Genomic DNA, 16,956 nt, shown 5'->3' on the forward strand with positions numbered 1-16,956 from the left:
ATTGGGCTGGCAGTGTGGTGGATCGTAAGAGCACATCTGGATGCTGTTTCAATCTTGGTTCTGCTTCGATCTCATGGATGAGCAGGAAGCAGAAGTCGGTGGCTTTGAGCACCGCGGAGGCCGAATACATTGCTGCTAGTATGGCCTGCTGTGAAGCAGTTTGGTTGAGGAAGCTCTTTAGTGAGCTGTTCCAACATGTGCTAGATACCACTGTGATACTCTGTGATAATCAGAGTGGGATTCATATGACTGAGAATCCTGTGTTCCACGACCGATCCAAGCATATTGATATCAGGTACCACTTTATCCGGGATATGGTACAGCGAGGCGCCGTAAGGCTCGATCATATAGGAACTGATGAGCAGGTCGCGGATATTCTCACTAAGCCCCTGGGGAAGGTCAAGTTCCTAACCTTCCGTGAGAGTCTTGGTGTCGTGGAAAGACCCTATGATGTGGGTCCTGTTGGACGATGAGCTCTGGGAGCTCTGGGGGGCTTTGGGGATAGCTTCTCGGAGCTATAAGCACTCATAATGCTTTTGCCCCACCCTTGTGATTATTGAGCTGGTTCGCCACTCATTTATCTGTGCCCCGTATGCATCCTACCCATTGAGTTCAGGGCTCATGGGAAGTACCTCTCATTTGGCCAATGAGGTGTGGAAAAGTTAGAGACTATTAGCAAAGACTGATGGACGCATCAGAGATTGCCGTACTCTCTATCTAGGATGGCATGGTCCAACCACTTGATCTGGGATCAAGATTTGTGAGGTCTGGGACCTCTGGACTGACTATGTCAGTCGGGGAATGATGTCTTTGTGACTGACCCACTTCTGTTCTGAAATAAAGAAGCCAGCAAAGCAAGTTTCGGCGGGATGACTCACGATGTTGATTGCACTAATAAATGGAGTTCTCCCTAGTTGAGAGGGAGTGTTAAATTTGGACAACTAGGTCCAAACTCCATGTTCTGATGCTCAGATTAAGAGGCTAATATTTTTGTTGGATTCCCCTTTCTGAGAGGTGTAAAATCCATATAAAAATAGTCTTAATCCGATGAGCAGAACTTATATTGTGAATTTATTATTCTTAATAAATTATATGTGCAAGGTCAGCCAGTTTTGTAATGTAGGCTCACATGCCCAACAGATGTGTCACACACCCTCATTGATGGATATATATACAGGAAAAGTTGGAGAGAATTTGATCACAACTCAACTCACATCTTCCTCTCTCATCTTAGAGAGTACGCTACCTGGAGGACGAATTTCAGCCACACGTGGGAAGGACGAAGAGGACAGACCGTACGGATTTTCTGCTGCTAGGGTTTCTGCTGCTAGGGTTTCACAGAAAGTTTGACCAGCGTTGACTTTGGTCAACGCTTGGTCCAATCAAGCTGAAAATTGGTGGAAAGTTCGATTTTTGAAGGCCGTACTATCTGGCACAAAAATCGAGGTCAAAGGGTTGACCGTTTTGCTGCTGCGTTGACTTTTAGCTTGCTGCCCCTGCGTTGACTTTTCAGGACAACGTTGACTTTTGTAGAATTGACTTGGGTTGACTCATCTACTAGTTGGAGGGATCTTGTGACACATCTGGGCTGGCTGACCAAAGGAGACTTTGCTGGTTGAAGCATCCTGTTGACCGCCGAAACAATCTCACACATTTTTCCTGTTTCTGATTTGTCTTCTGTAAGATCTGCTTATATGTTTTATCTGCATTTTGCTTAACTACTTGTATGATTGCTGTGAGAAAAGTGAAATTGCTCTTAGCATAGAACATCTTCAAAACTTAACAGCGTTTTACTATCATGTTGATGTGACTGCTAAATTGGATATTGATATTGGGCTAATAAAGAAATTGAAGTAAAATTGCTCTTAAGCATAGAACATACCATTGTTACCAAAAATTAACATTATCCCTAGCACATGCAATAATGATAGAGTGCACCCCCAATCTGTGACCTCCCACGCACATGCCACCACTTATATAATAAACTTGCTAACTCATTCTGTTTCACTCTACCTTCAACACTGAATGAGTGGACCTCTCCTTCGATTATCAATTGCGATTGTATTCTTGAAATCATTACTCTTGTTTTACTTGCTATGTGTAAAACGATTCATTGCCCACATCCATACGTGCTTATAATCCCTAATGCATGCCCTCCATCCTACTATCTGTGTATTCAGGCATCCAAAATCCCCTTTCATCCTCTCTGTCGACTGTATAAACCATAGTTGCAGAATTGTCTGCCCCCATGGATCCATAGGCGAAACCATTTCTCATACAGATCTGCCACCGATCCTTCGGCGAAACCGCAGATCAAAAAATCGGATCCGTGGTTCCGCCATTTTTTGGCGTTTCATGGAAAATCAGATATGCAGGGCTCGATCCACGGTTTCGGAAAGGATTGGGTGCAGATCTGTGGAGGTTTAGGCATGTATCCACCACGGATCGTGAGCAGATCCGAGAGGTGGATGGTTCACATGTTTACGCGGGGATTTTTTTTGTTTTTATTTTGGAAATTTCAAATTGTTATGTGAGGAACTGTGCTGTTCGAATACTCCCAAGGTGCCCCTTGATGCTCCCTAGACACTTCGTAGATGCTCCTTAATGGTAATGTTAAATTCTTAAAGTAAAAGTGACATTCTCCTTTATCTTTCATTTCCATCCTTTTACTTAAATTTTTAACATTACCATGAAGTGACTCAGGATGTTTGAGAGTGGTTCCAACCTCATCAGAGTTCATATGGAGAAAATATAATTTCATATCCCATTCAAAATTCAGCAGACTTAATAATTTTCATGATCAATGGGATTGTGGCGTTTCATTGGATTATATCATGTATTAGGGCAAGTGATTGGCATTTAATCAAGAGCACCCAACCCTATATGTACTCCAGTGTTGGTGTTGTTGATTGTTGAACTCCTTTGTCCTGGCCATAGCAAAAATGTACCCTTCACTCAAGTCAAAATCATTGATCAGACATGTTAAGCTTTCTCTACCATATTATAAGGCTTGAATTGGGCAATGTTGACTAATATCCCTAGAGAATCGATGTAGAGGCAAAGGCTAGACAAGAGAAATGAATCTAGATTCTAGATGGTTGATGTTGGAATAATTAATCATTGATGTACAATGGATGCCATATCTATCTGATTTATGTAAAAATATGCATGTTTTCATGTCTTCTACAACTAATTTTGTATATTGGATGTTTTGTTTTAATATAAATGCAAATATATATATATATATATATATAGTAGACGCTTTTGAGATGGTTCGCTTCTTATATTTTTGGGAAATGACGCTTCTGCGTCCCGTCTTCCAAAAAGCGTCCCCGCTTCGCGCAACATTGGTATAAACTGTGACACACCAAGCCCCACTTGGCTCTGGATCCTATACTGTATCCATCCTCTCAGAAGCACTGATTTTTTATTTCAATTTTCTGAATTTGGAGCTTGTGGCTCTCGAACCCTCGCCCATCTTTTAATGCCCATGGTTTTGACCCTAAGTTAACATTTATTTGCTTGGGAACTCTAGATCATTTAACCAATACTGTTTGCCCTGATTAGAGTCGTATCATTGCACATTAATTAACCGGCGAGATCATATGAGTTTTTTGCTTGAATTTGTTTGAAAGCGATTACACTTGTTAGTTTGTGTCATCATAGGATATGTGCTTTGGACTATATTAATTTATCATATTTGTTTGTGGCATAGTTCATACTATATGCCCATAGAGTTATCATGTAAACTTTAACGCCTCACTTTTGATCTTGTCGATAGAGAAACCTTGTTCGCAAATTGGGCCTAGGGTTGGAAGTCATGATTAACATTATGTTGGGCAACATATCTTTAAGTTATAAAACGCAGTGACGTTAGAATTCAGATTTGTGACCAACATACAGGTCGCAAATCACATTTCTAACTCCTAGTGAAACTAGGAGTGAAGTCTATGACTTAACCTCCCTTTCCTTTGTCCTTGAATCGCTAGTGGCATACCTAGTGCTCAGTAAGACTATAATCTCAAAGTGACCTGCACTATAACTTTGAACTGCGACTGAGCTGAGGTCATAATTCACATTCATAGTTCCTAACACTGATCTCTGTAGATGTGACCTGCGATAGGAATTAAAACTGCAAGGCCATTGTGAGCTAGACTTGAGATCAAAGCTGCACATTCCATCCCCTTGGTCGCAATGCACCAGTTTTATCCCTCAATGGCGCTGCGAATTTAAAATGCGACTTGCTCTATCGTTTGAACATGCGACCTGCATTGCATAGAGCCTTCTTCCTTAGCAAGCCTCATCAACTTAACCCAGCCATCCCTTAGTGTGAGCTAGATATTGATATTTTCTTGTTCAATTAGTGATTTTTATTGGTACAAGCTAACATTTGATTCATTGATGAATATCTTCAAGATGTTAGGTACCATTGACTTAGATTGCCTCAACATTTCATCTTCTTCTGGAGAGATGGTTCCACTTGTCATAAGAGGATCTAGAAGAAGCTCTGGTAGGGTAGAAAGCAGCATCGAGGGAGTTGTGAACAACCCTTTGAAATTGCCTATCTATGGTGATACTGTCTGTTATATTGACAAGGGAGCAAAGCTCACATGGGGAGACATCTACTCAAAGTTCTCAAGGAAAGAGATTCCACAAGATGAGGAGGACTTCCAAGCATACATGAATGTAAAGAAATGTTGGCTACACAAGGTTGCAGCACACCCACCTGTCTTCCCATGTGCAGAGACAATAGAATAAATTCTCCAACACATAGATGAAGAGAAGTGTACATTCAAGGGTCATAATGGATAAATTGGGGCATCATTTATGGCAATGAACCTTGCAAATCATTATAAGCTGAGCAAGCATCAAGAATCTTTCAATAGCAGATGGTTAGCCAGATTTGATGGATCCAACAAGGATGTGTTGAAATCTTGGTGGCTGTTTAAAATAAGGGTGCCAAAGAGGTGTTTCCTAGTGCATCTATCCTTTTGGCCTAGGAGGACACATTAATGACCTTCTTGTCGTGTGACATTATGAGTTTTATTAATGTCATGGAGCAAAGTTACTTTTTATGGTTTATGTACCATGTAATTTAATATATTAATGTCACTAATGTTATAAAGTGACTTTATGAGAAAAGCACTAAGTACACCTTTTAATATTAATGTGACTTTTACATTTTGAAAGTGATTTTATGAGAGAAAAAGTACACATGGTACAACACATTAAAAGGTAACTATGAGACTCATTAATTGACGGGGACCACATGAAGGGGTCAAGAGAGGGATTGATCTCAGCCATTAGATTTCTAGGGATTCCTGCCTCCTTCTGTCCTTGGATTGTGTGTTGATTTCCTTGCTGCTGTACTGTGTATTTTCTCCTTTCTCTGCTGTACACTCCTTTCTCCTCTAACTTTGCTCTCTCAGCCACCTTTTCTTCTCTTTTCCACCTCTCATGAAGAAATGTGCAAATGGTGCCATTTCCCCTTTTGTTTTCTCATTAAGAAGAGAAAGCTAACCATATGATCTAATGGTTGAGATTAGATCTTAGCGAATTAGATTAAGGGTGGCGATCTAATCTCTCATTGACCCATGAGCCACCTTTTCCCCTTAGCCCCCTTTTCATTAATTACTGAAAAGGTACTTTATGATTTTATGTTTATAAAGACACTTTTATAAATTAAAGTCACTTTATGACTTATAAACTCACTTTAATTTTATTTCATATAATGTTAGGTAAAGGGGGTTACTTTAGGGCACTCTTTCCTACGCTAGACACCAAGCCTTAGGAACACTTGTCCTTGGTACTCATTTTCTAACAGTGCACATTTTTGGAATTTGAAAAAATTGCCATCCAGCTTTTCTTTTGTATGTGAAATTTAAATTGAGTGATTGCATATCCATGTAAATCATTTTATATCAACTACACTGGCAGCCTTGAGGTCACATGGCACATAAAACGTGCTTATATGAAAATGCAGTGACACCAGTTGATATGTTCTTGAACTAGTTTTTACAATGAAGAAGCTACTTATTGAATATATCACAGAACAGTTCATTTGTGTAAATTGTGTCCTTTGCAGCTACAAGGGAATTTTCAATTAAGATGTTTTGTTATGATAGTGATTAGAACATGGATTGTAAGCAAAAGTTTATATTCAACTGTGTTTGCATGTTAATTATGTAACGATGAGTTTTAATGTTAATCTAGAAGCAGTCATTCCCATTATCTTCATTCTAGTTGACTCAACAGATGGTCATGCTGCAGAATTTATGCTGCAATTACTTTATGATGTCTGTATATACATTGTCATTTCCATGGATTCTGAATTTACTTTGGATTTTCTTCTATGCAAGGGGACAGGAATTATTAAGCATTTCATTCATTAAATATATATGATTTTTGATAGCTCAATTGACAGGACCTAATTTGGTAGAAGGAAATGTGTTTTCTGTGAGGGTTTTGGACATTTATGTTTGTTCTGAAACATTACTGCCCCCAACAATTTATTGAACTATTTTTGTCAGAACAGGATTATTTAGATAAAGAAGGAAGTTATGTCATATGTTTTGTATGAAACTCCCATCAGCTGTCTTCCTAGTCTCATGTCACTTTGACTAATGTTAGATATTTTTTTATAATCTGCAGTGGCTGGCTAAACACATGAATGGGAAATCGGAAAGAGCATTCATAGCACAACCCAGTGGTATGTCAGGTAATCGTGTGAATGATTATATCATTATAATGCCTTATGGACTTGCAAGATCAAATGGTATTATTAAGCTTGCAAATTGTTTTGCAGGCTTAGATAAAAACTCATTTGGACAGGGAGAGAATTTAAAGTCGCTTGCATCTTCGGCAAAGATAGTTCGTCCAGATTTATCTCGAATGGTTATCTATGATCCAAGGCAAAAGCCTGGTGTGTACACTTTGCTTGGATTAGAGTGCACATATGCAATGTATTGAATTTACATCTTTTATATATCTTTAGTAGTAAGTTTTATGTGAAACCTAATGGAGACAAAGCCTTATCTATACTGATACCAATTATCTGTTTTTTATTTTAAAAAATCAAAGTGCGAGTCATTGTTGGATGTGAGAAATTTCTTTTGTAGGGATAAACCCTGTAATATTTTTTTCTGCTTTGAACTTGTCAAACTGCTTTGTTGGTCTTGTTTCCTTAAGGTGTCCCCTTTCTATGTTCTAAACCATTTATGAAGTTATGCTTATCAAGCTGTTTTTTATTTATGGTTTATTGGATATGTTGGCTGGAAAAGTTCTTTCATCTACTTTTTACTGTTGACTGTTTGTGTTGAGACTTGCTTTGTTCCACCTTGTTTGGTTGGAAATTTTTAAAATCTTAGATCCATACTTCTGTTTTATTGCCATTGTAAATTTTTCTTTTGACTCAATATGATGGTTTTCAGTTTCATTAAGTTTTGTCACAGTTTAATGCTCATTTATTGCTCATTCATAAATGCATATAAATCATTGAAGTTTGAACCATTTACTTCAAATACTGAGCAGAAACTAGGAAAGAAAACACATTAAATGACAGACATATTTGGGCAATGCCCTGGAAAAACCCCAAAGGAAAAACCAGTAGAGAGAGTAAATCTTTATTATGAACTCATAGAAAAGGATGAGTTTACAGCAGTCATTTCCAACATTAAATAATATGTACTTATCTCAAAAACCTGCCCAAACACCACCTCAAAAACTGTGCCAAAATCATTGAAATCTGTGTTCGATTTCCTGTATGGCCTGTATGCTGAAACAACAATAAATGCCTCGATTTGTGTGCCTGATTTTCAGTACTAGCTGTACGGTTCTGTGCCTTGACATCTGTGCAAGAAGTGCCTCGATTTCTGTGCAGATTAACAGCTATATGGCCTGCAATAAATGCTGGAACTTTTCCTAATTTGCACCACCAAATGCCCTTGGTAAATGTGCCATCTTGCTGCACTTCTCTCTTTCTTCAGCTCTTCTCCTCTCTCTCTCTTTAAAAATAAATTGAATAATGATGTCTTTTTCTCTACCCTAGAATCTCCTTTTTGTCTCATCATTGTGAATTTAACCCAAATGTAGATCTAATGGCTCAGATTAAATCCTAAACCAATAAGATATACAGTTGTGGTAATCTCCCGTTATCACAACTAAGGGCACTTTGTTTATTATAATGCAAAAAGTGACTAACTTTATAACAAATAAAGTTAATATTCTAGAGACAACTTTTGGACATTCTCTTCCGTGTTTGGTTCCATAGTAAAATATGAGTTAAAATTTCATTATGTTTTTAACTTTTTATTCAGTAAGTGCATATTTAAATTTCTGGGCTATAAATTTACTAGGAACCAATGTTGCAAACATCGTGATTGGGATTAAATCGGCCAGGGTCCGAAAAAGGGAAAAATCCTAACAATCGGCAAAAAATCGATAAAAATCGGCAAAATAGAAAAATACAAAAACATTCAATTTTTTATTATTATCTAAAGCATCAACAACATAAAATAAATGCAATGACACATAAATATGAAAAGAAAACTTATATATAAGATGTGTAATATGTCTAGTGCTACATCACCTATAACAGTGAATCATGTCCTGAATCTTGAGTCCTGACTCAGTCTCAACGTATCAACAAAAGATATAATAATGCATCTCATATCATGAGTCATATACAATGAAATGAACCACTAAGTAACTAATGATTTCGTCTACCCCTCTTGCGAGAAAATGGAACAACTTTCCCTATAGATGAAGAAGGCCCTTGGGCTGGCAATGGACTTTGATGTCCTCTAGAAGTTGAAGAACTATGAGTTGGAGGAGGTAGACTACGCCCTCTACTGGTGACCATGGTAGGTGGTGTCACCTCCTCCTCCCCTACAACTACTACCTCCTCCACTGCCGCCACCTGTAACCAATTAGGGGCTGATTCAATGAGAGGCTTCTCGGCCTCAACCCTCCATGCAATAGTGGTGTCAATCCTATCCAATGAGATGACCTCCACATTAGGTGTCTTTTGAATTTTCCTCACACACAATCGTAGATTGTAGTAGTTATAGAGCATGTCATTAAGGCGTTGGGACTCCAACCTATATGAGGGTCATAAATTATAAAATTATAATTTTTATTATTTAATGAATTCAAAAAATTAATTTGAAAATTTTTAACTCGTTGCGCTTCTTGGTGTGTATTTTTTCAAATACACTCCAGTTGCGCTCGCATCCAAAGAAGCTACATGTTTGCTTGAGCACTCAAATGGCAAGCTTTTGGAGATTCACTACTCTGCCACCATAGCTTCTCCACCACGCATCTACAACAAATAAGAGAAACATAAGAAAACAATCAAAATTTGAAAGTTGAAGCAAAGTATGAAGAGACAATGAAATTTGAAACAAACTAAAGCTTACCTAGCATTTTGGTCGTTCTATCTTGGATAGCCATGTCAAAGTTGAATGTGGCACCTGCCATGCTGTATATCTCCATTTCTTTGGAAATTTTTGCACATTCTGAAGGAGATGTCGCCATCTTCTGAACACAAGTAAAGAATCCATCCATGACCTTAACACCAAATGTGAAACAAAAGGAGTAGGAAAATGTAGGGTTCAGGTAGATCCATTCAAAATGAATGGGATGATGGAGTGTATTGTTCCATTGCTCATCAATGACTCTCCATATCAGTTGTTGTTTCTCAAACCCCTCATCCCCCTTATCAACATCATAGTTGCGTATGGATTCTTTGGCCCTATCAATGGCCTCATGCAAGAAGCCCTTGCGGGCCTGTCTCCATCAACTAATTGAAGAGCCTTTACCAAAAGTTCAGTAATGGAAAGCACCTCCTTCATTCCTGCCCAAAGGCTTTCCTGGGATGAGACTGGCCTGCATATGGTCTCTCCCTCTGATTTGCGACATGCCACTCTGAAAGAAACGTTCTCTTCATATCCCACATAGAATTCAAGAGAAATTGAAGAGATATGAAGCTAGTTGTAAACCGTGTAATAGCAAGGTGCACCAACTCCTTGTTATTGGTGAATGTTCTCATCAAATGAAGCACAAATGCATGATTATATATAATTTTTGTAATGCTTTTTGATGATTCAACAATATCCCTATTAAAAGGATTTTTTCCAATGTCCTCCAACATCAAGTCAATGTTGTGTGCAACACAAGGTATCCAAAATAAGTTAGGATGCCTCTCCATAAGCATCTTGCTAGCAACAACATAATTTGCAACATTGCCCATTATGACCTGGACAACATATTGTGGACTACCTCCTGAATGAACACGTCCAACAAATCACATAATAATCGTGCATCTTTGTTATGTGCAAATGCATCAACAAATTTCATAAACATTGTCGTGTTGGGACAATTAATGAAGAAGTTAATAAGGGTTCTACCCTTTTTATCAGTCCAACCATCTGACATCACAGTGCATCCTGTGTGTGCCCATGATGCCCTGACTAGCTCCAATCTAATAGTGCAATCAACCTTTTCATTTTGAAGAATGGACCCTCCCAAGTCATCATAGGAAGGGGCTTTGTAGCCCAGGCCAACAATAGCAATAGCATCAAACATGGGTTGCTAAAATGGATTGTTCCTGGCAATGTTGAAGGGAGTGTCACTCCATAGAAAACACTTACCAGCTTGTCAACTTCTTCCTTTACCTTTTTTTAATAGTTGACTTGATAGATGGTTGTGCATCGTGTGTGGTTCTAGGAACAAAAAATGAGGAGGCAACTATGGGGTGAAGGAGAAACACTCTCAAGGTTACCTGTAGCCACTCCACTCCTTGCCATTTGAGTCTTCACAACTTCATTGTTCACTTTGGCTGAGTCCATATCTTCTATTGATTTGAGGGCTCTGTTGACCACACTTTATCAATAGTCCGAGAAAGCAGAGTACAAAGAAAGTGGAGAAAATTTTTTGAAGATCAAAGTTATCAGTTGCCATCGTTCATCATTGTAAACCCAATTTCCGCAATGTTTATTGTAAATGATGCTAGTATGACCATTTAATTATGTAACAACACCTAGTTAAGCTTCTGATTTTGGCAAAGCATTTCATCCTAGGGAGTTTTTTAACGTTCCCGAATTATGTGTGTTTGTAAACACACCTAATCGACAATGATTTTCTTCCATCTTAAACCCCAAAGCTAGGGTGGAATTCGTTGACGAGGTGTTAGGTAAGAGCTAATGTTTATCGAGTCGGATGTAAAAGTGTGTTTAGGAATAATTTTAGTGTATGGTCTCTTGTAATCAGAACACCATGGCTAAATTATTTTATTATAAGCACACTTGGTTTCATACTAGATCATATTGCTTTTCTTCTATCTTAAACCCCATAGCTAGGGTGGAATTCGTTGATGAGGTCTTAGGTAAGACCTAGTGTTTATCGAGTCTGATGTAAAAGTGTGTTTAGGAATAATTTTTGTGTATGGTCTCTCATAATCAGAGCACCATGGCTAAATTATTTTATTATAAGCACACTTGGTTTCATACTAGATCATATTGTGTCACAAAATTGGGTGATATCTCGAGGGTCTATGTTTAAATGTGTATTTCCCCTTCTAAGGATTGATATTGTAATTGTTTTGATGTACAAAATATTTTAGTGCATGGTCCCTTGTAGTTAGAAACCATGGCTAAAATATTGGAGGGTGGAAAATTTATTAATCCTCTCTAGAGTCAATTAATTAATTTTTCTCGCTAAATTAAATAAAAACACTAAGCCAAAAAATTAATTAATTTTGAGTTGAAAATAATTATAGAAAAATTAATTTCTCTTGAAGTGTAAAATAATTAAAAAATTCATGGGTCAATAAGAAGACAAAATTTGGAGGTCTCCACGAAGTGAAAAATGGATATTTTAAGAAAACTTGAGCCCTTAGACCTTGGTGGTTAAGTCAAAGTCAGTTTTTTGAGGAAATTACTCCAAAATATTATTTTTTGGATAATAAAAATGGTTTTTAAGAGAAATTTGAATTTTTCCTTGAAAATAAAAATTCTATGGTGGAGATTAAAAGATGATCAAGTTATTTCGACGGTCAAAAAATTCGTGGGTCTATAAGAAGTCAAAATTTGGAGGTCTCCACGAAGTGAAAAATGGACATTATAAAAAAATATGAGCCCTTAGACCTTGGTGGTTAAGTCAAAGTCAGTTTTTTGACGAAATTAATCCAAAATATTAAAAATGGTTTTTAAGAGAAATTCGATTTTTTCCTCGAAAATAAAAATTCTATGGTGGAGATTAAAAGATGATCAAGTTATTTTTGATGGTCGAGATTATTTTAATGAGGATCAAGCCAACTAGTCATTATTTTCCACTTGGAGGGTTTTTCTCTATATAAGGAAGCAATTTAGCTTCTATTTCCCATATTTGGATGAGGTAGTTTTGTAACGCATGTAATAAGCTACTGCTCTGCTGGAAACATTTTCCTGATAATAGAAAGAGTTTTGGGTTCAGTGCATGGTGTTCTTCTATCTGTTGATCTATACTGTGTGCTATTCATGTCTTTATCGTATATTGTGCTGCATATTTAATTGTTATTTCATTTGTTGGTGATAAGAACATTCTATTGGTACGAGTTATCTTAGGTGATCTGATTCACTATATGATCTAACAATTTATCTTGAGATTAAATAGAGATTTACAGGTACGCTAGCCTTTAGGGTCCAAGTTCACAGGCTATGGAGAAGTGCTGACCTTGTTTGGGCTCTAAGCTTTTCTTTCGTCGAATTATTTTGCATAAGGGTTTTGGTTGGTCTATCTTTCAAAATCATTCATCCATAAGATTTATTTAAAAAAATCTCAAAACATTTATTTGATCTTGGGCTACAAAGAATTAATTTGCTATTGAGAGCTAATAATTTTAATTTGTAAATATTTGTAAATTATTCTAACCCTCGTTTTGGGTTTTTAAAAATTTTCTATGTATATTAGAGTTTTGGGAATTCTTTCATTCATTTTGCAGGTGATTTTCTCAATCTATCAAAGGAGCCAATTTTTTTTGAAGAGAATAACCCTGAAGCTAGGGTTTGAAGGGTTTCACTCCTCTAAGTGTGACGTCCAATTTTCTTGAGCATTTTTGCTAGTGTTTTGAGGTAGATCTAGGCATAGGAAGGCAAGATCCAACTTTGATACCCCCTCTAAGGTCCGCGCTCAGCCAAAGGAGGATGCTGGCCATTCAAGGTGAAAATTTGGCGTTTTGTGGCTAATTTTTGTGGTTTTAAGGGTTTCAAAATTTTGTTTAGGCCTCCAGGTCTAGCCGTGACCTCTCCTAGCCTAGTCGTGGCTCTTTCTCCTCATCTAGGCTAGCTGCTGCCCTTGTTTTTCTTCTTCACAACCCTAGAGGGGCCTTTCCCTTGGAAGGCAACCCCTTTTGGGGCCTCTTCCCCTAGCCGCAGGCCCATAAGGGCCTCTAACCCTATGGCCTCATTTGGCCTTCAAACGCTCTCGACCCCCCTTTTTTTGGCCTCGTTCCCTTTGCCGCAGGCCTTTTATGCCTTCTTCTCCCTAGTCGTGGCCTCTTAGGCCTTTCTTCCCCTATCGTAGCCCTAGCCTATACTTCTAGCCCACATCCAAGCCTTTCTTCAGTCATTGAGTTGGCTTGAATTAGTTTTTGGTCTCTAACATCTTGTCTTGCAACGATTCTGGAGTTAACATTGTGGTTGCAGGTGGACAAGTTCATTGGAAGCCTCTCTAGTCACCAACAAGACCATTATGCCTAGTTGTTTGCCCTCTAGCGCTCTTTGCCTCGTCACTGTTTCATTTGAATTCTGCGGCATTTATGACAACAATGTATTCAGGGCATCAACACATCTAAAATAGACCTAATCTCATTAATTAATCACCTAAGGCATAAAATGTTAATCTTGTGGTTGAATTGATTGCATATAATTTGGAGGATTGTTGGGTAAATTTCATGATCTGATAGGTTTGCTACAAGCATCTAAAATCACCTACAATAGTGATAAAAACACATAATAGTGGCATAATAAGTAGCTTGCAGTCATATTTTATCATTGGTAAATATTTGGCATTGGTTGGGCTTGCATTATTTGACATTTTTTTAGGGTTGTCACATAAATTTTGAGGACTGTCATATGCATCATGAGGTCTGATATAAACATAAAAGTGGTGTGAAAAGTTGTTGACAGTCATCTATTTTCACTTGGCACTCGTTTCTTGCATCCAATAAGTGTTTTCTCGTGTGATTGAGTGTTTCCTTACTGCTGCAATCATTTGTCTCTTGGCTGCCCCATCTTGCATTTCATTGCATCTTTGCATCCTCTTGCATATGTAAGCATACCATTGTTTGCATTTACATTGGACATAAGTGCTCTAAAAGGCTAATTGAATTGATGATTGTTGGATAAGATTGGCTTATTGCTCTAGAGAAATAATATGGTTTATGAATGCTCTCCTTGTCTTATTGATAGCTAGCATTGTAGTGACATTGGTCTTTGAAGAAACATCTTACTTGTTACTGCTATCACATTGCTAAAGAAGTGGATAATTGGATAATTTGTTACATTGTTTCTTGTGGATTTACTAACTTGTTGCAAGTGAGCTTCACATCTAAAGTTTATAATCTTGCAAATCAAGTCACTCTTAAAAGAACTTATTGGTAATCATAATCGTGATAAGAGTAATGTTGAGCTAATTTGAAGAATTGCTAATTGTGTTCATAAGGAATTCAGTTTCTCTCTCTTGCATCCAATTGGCACATTGGCATTCTATTGTTGATATCAAGAAGTCGCTAATTATGTTTAAAGATCATCATCATCTAATTAGTCTTGTTGGGTTTATTTTCATTTCATGAGAAATTGTCTATTGTGATCTTGATAAAATTTTCTGACATATCTATTTGTCTTATTGAACACTTTCTTTTGGTGAAAATTGTCATTATACATTGTTAAGTACTTCATTGTTCTAAATTGAATATCATTGTAATTTGTTTCTAAGTACTTAAGACACTTGACAATCTCAATTTAAGGTAATTACTCATCTTGCACTTGCATTTTAGGACTAGTCTTGCATTAATTAATTTACCTCCAAGCATAAACTTGGTTGATAGAAAGATAGGGCCACCTTTCTCACCCAGCTTGCAAAGCCTAAACCCTCTTTTGTGGTTGACACAGTGACCTTGTAGTCATCAGAGCTACAATCTTTTCAGTGCCAGAAGCATTGGGTGGTTAGAACTCTAGGGGAGGTATTGTTAATATAGCCTTTGCTATCTTCCTTTGGGTCTTTCTCATACAAGCTACACTAGAGACTAGCTTCAAAATAGTTGAGAGGACGGATTCATTTAGATATGCATTTAATATAAAATAAACCAAGATCTTGCATTTCACTTAGTCTTACGAATCGAATTTCATATAGGACAGTAAGCATTTTATGTAGCAACTGTTCAACCAGTGGCTTGGTATATAATTCATGTTAAGCAAGTATTTTGACTCCATTAAGGCACTAAAGATTAAATTTAATTGTGTTAATACTCAAACTTGCTAATCATAATTAACCAAGTTGCTAGGGCATTCAATTGTGTCTCTCGGACTTATCGATTGTCAATAGGTCTTTCATCCTCACATTTCATAGGGACTACCCCCCATAGCCTGCTATAGGGAGACAACTAGAATGGGGAGGGTGGGGATAAAAGTGACAGTCCTGTCCTGAGTGTTGTTGCATCTTGCTTGTACAATTTGGATGACACTATTTTCTGGTGCCATTGCCGGGGATAAGTTTATCTTGTTTTCTCGCTTCAATGACACTTTCGACATCTTCTCATCATATCATTATCCTCATTCTTCATCTTTTCATTAACCTGTCAAATAACATATTTCCCGATGCTTTGACATCTCACAAATCTTCTCATCACCTTGTTCACCACCACTTTTCTATCTGCACCTTTAGCACCTAGATGTTTAGGTTAGTTTCTTGTTTAGGTGGCAGACTCCACTGATTTATCCATTCACAAGAGCTTATACTAAAAGAAAACCTAGTAGCTTGGTTAAGCCCGCTCTTGATCCTGGAAAGGCTATTAGTGCTTGGTTAAACAAAGTACATTCTATTAAGCATTTAATCTTTCTCGGACAAGAAGCCCTCCCTGATGTTCACTTGCTTTTCCCTGATCCTGTCAATCAAGACATCATGGAATTTTACAGATCTTGCAACTTCGCCAATATTCAGGGATATCCTCCTACTCTTCCATATTTTGGATTGGATAAGATTCCTATGTTTTAGGGGAACAATGCAATCAATGCAGACACTCATCTCAAAAAATTCACATGCTCACACAACCGCATATAATCATGAAGATGTTAAGATAGAAGCTCTTTGTTCTTTCATTTGAAGATGATGCATTGCAATGGTTCTTGGATAAGCCTAATAACTCTTTCAATTCTTTGCAAGCTAACATCAATGCATTTATAGACAAGTATGGGGACAAGAGACAAGGAACATATTTATTTAAAGCCATCAACAATATTAACCAGAATTAAAATTAAACAATGGAAGAATTCAATCAAAGGTTCAATGGCATTGTCAAAGAAATGATTTAAGACTACAAGCCTCCTGACAAATCCTTATTAGAGCAGTATCTTGAAGCATTTGTTGTTGGCACCTCTTATGAGATAGGATGTGCTAAACCAACTAATTTAGATACTACTCAAGCTATAGTCGAGGAATTAGAAAAAGATAAGAAAGCATCTGGTAAATATGAGATACCTGGTTTTGAAAGAGGTTTGGTCAAAGCTAAAGGGAAAGAGATAAAGGAGGTAGAGCATGACCCAATTAAAGAATTAACTCAGATGTTCAAATAAATGAGAGTTGAGCATGCTAGAGAGATGAGTGCCATGCAAGCTAGCCTAATTCAAATGGAAATAAATCAAGATCAGAATATTCAACCCATGAATAATAATGACAATCGAGGTAATAATAATTCGTGGC

The 16,956-nt window shown here is 37.4% G+C and overlaps 1 protein-coding gene across 1 annotated transcript in view; it reads left to right on the forward strand.

The window, feature by feature from the left end:
• CSTF77 (Tetratricopeptide repeat (TPR)-like superfamily protein) overlaps positions 1 to 16,956 on the forward strand; it is a 409,448-nt gene that overhangs the window by 318,130 nt on the left and 74,362 nt on the right. Inside the window, exons 19-20 of the mRNA XM_089430577.1 lie at positions 6,652 to 6,718; positions 6,806 to 6,922. Coding sequence (XP_089286703.1) covers positions 6,652 to 6,718; positions 6,806 to 6,922 — 184 coding nt within the window. The remainder of the gene's footprint in view (positions 1 to 6,651; positions 6,719 to 6,805; positions 6,923 to 16,956) is intronic.

This window comes from Pinus tabuliformis, chromosome 5_1 (genome assembly GCF_031772625.1).
Source record: "Pinus tabuliformis cultivar Carrire ecotype Pingquan chromosome 5_1, CPIR1, whole genome shotgun sequence".
NCBI classification, from domain to species: Eukaryota; Viridiplantae; Streptophyta; class Pinopsida; order Pinales; family Pinaceae; genus Pinus; species Pinus tabuliformis.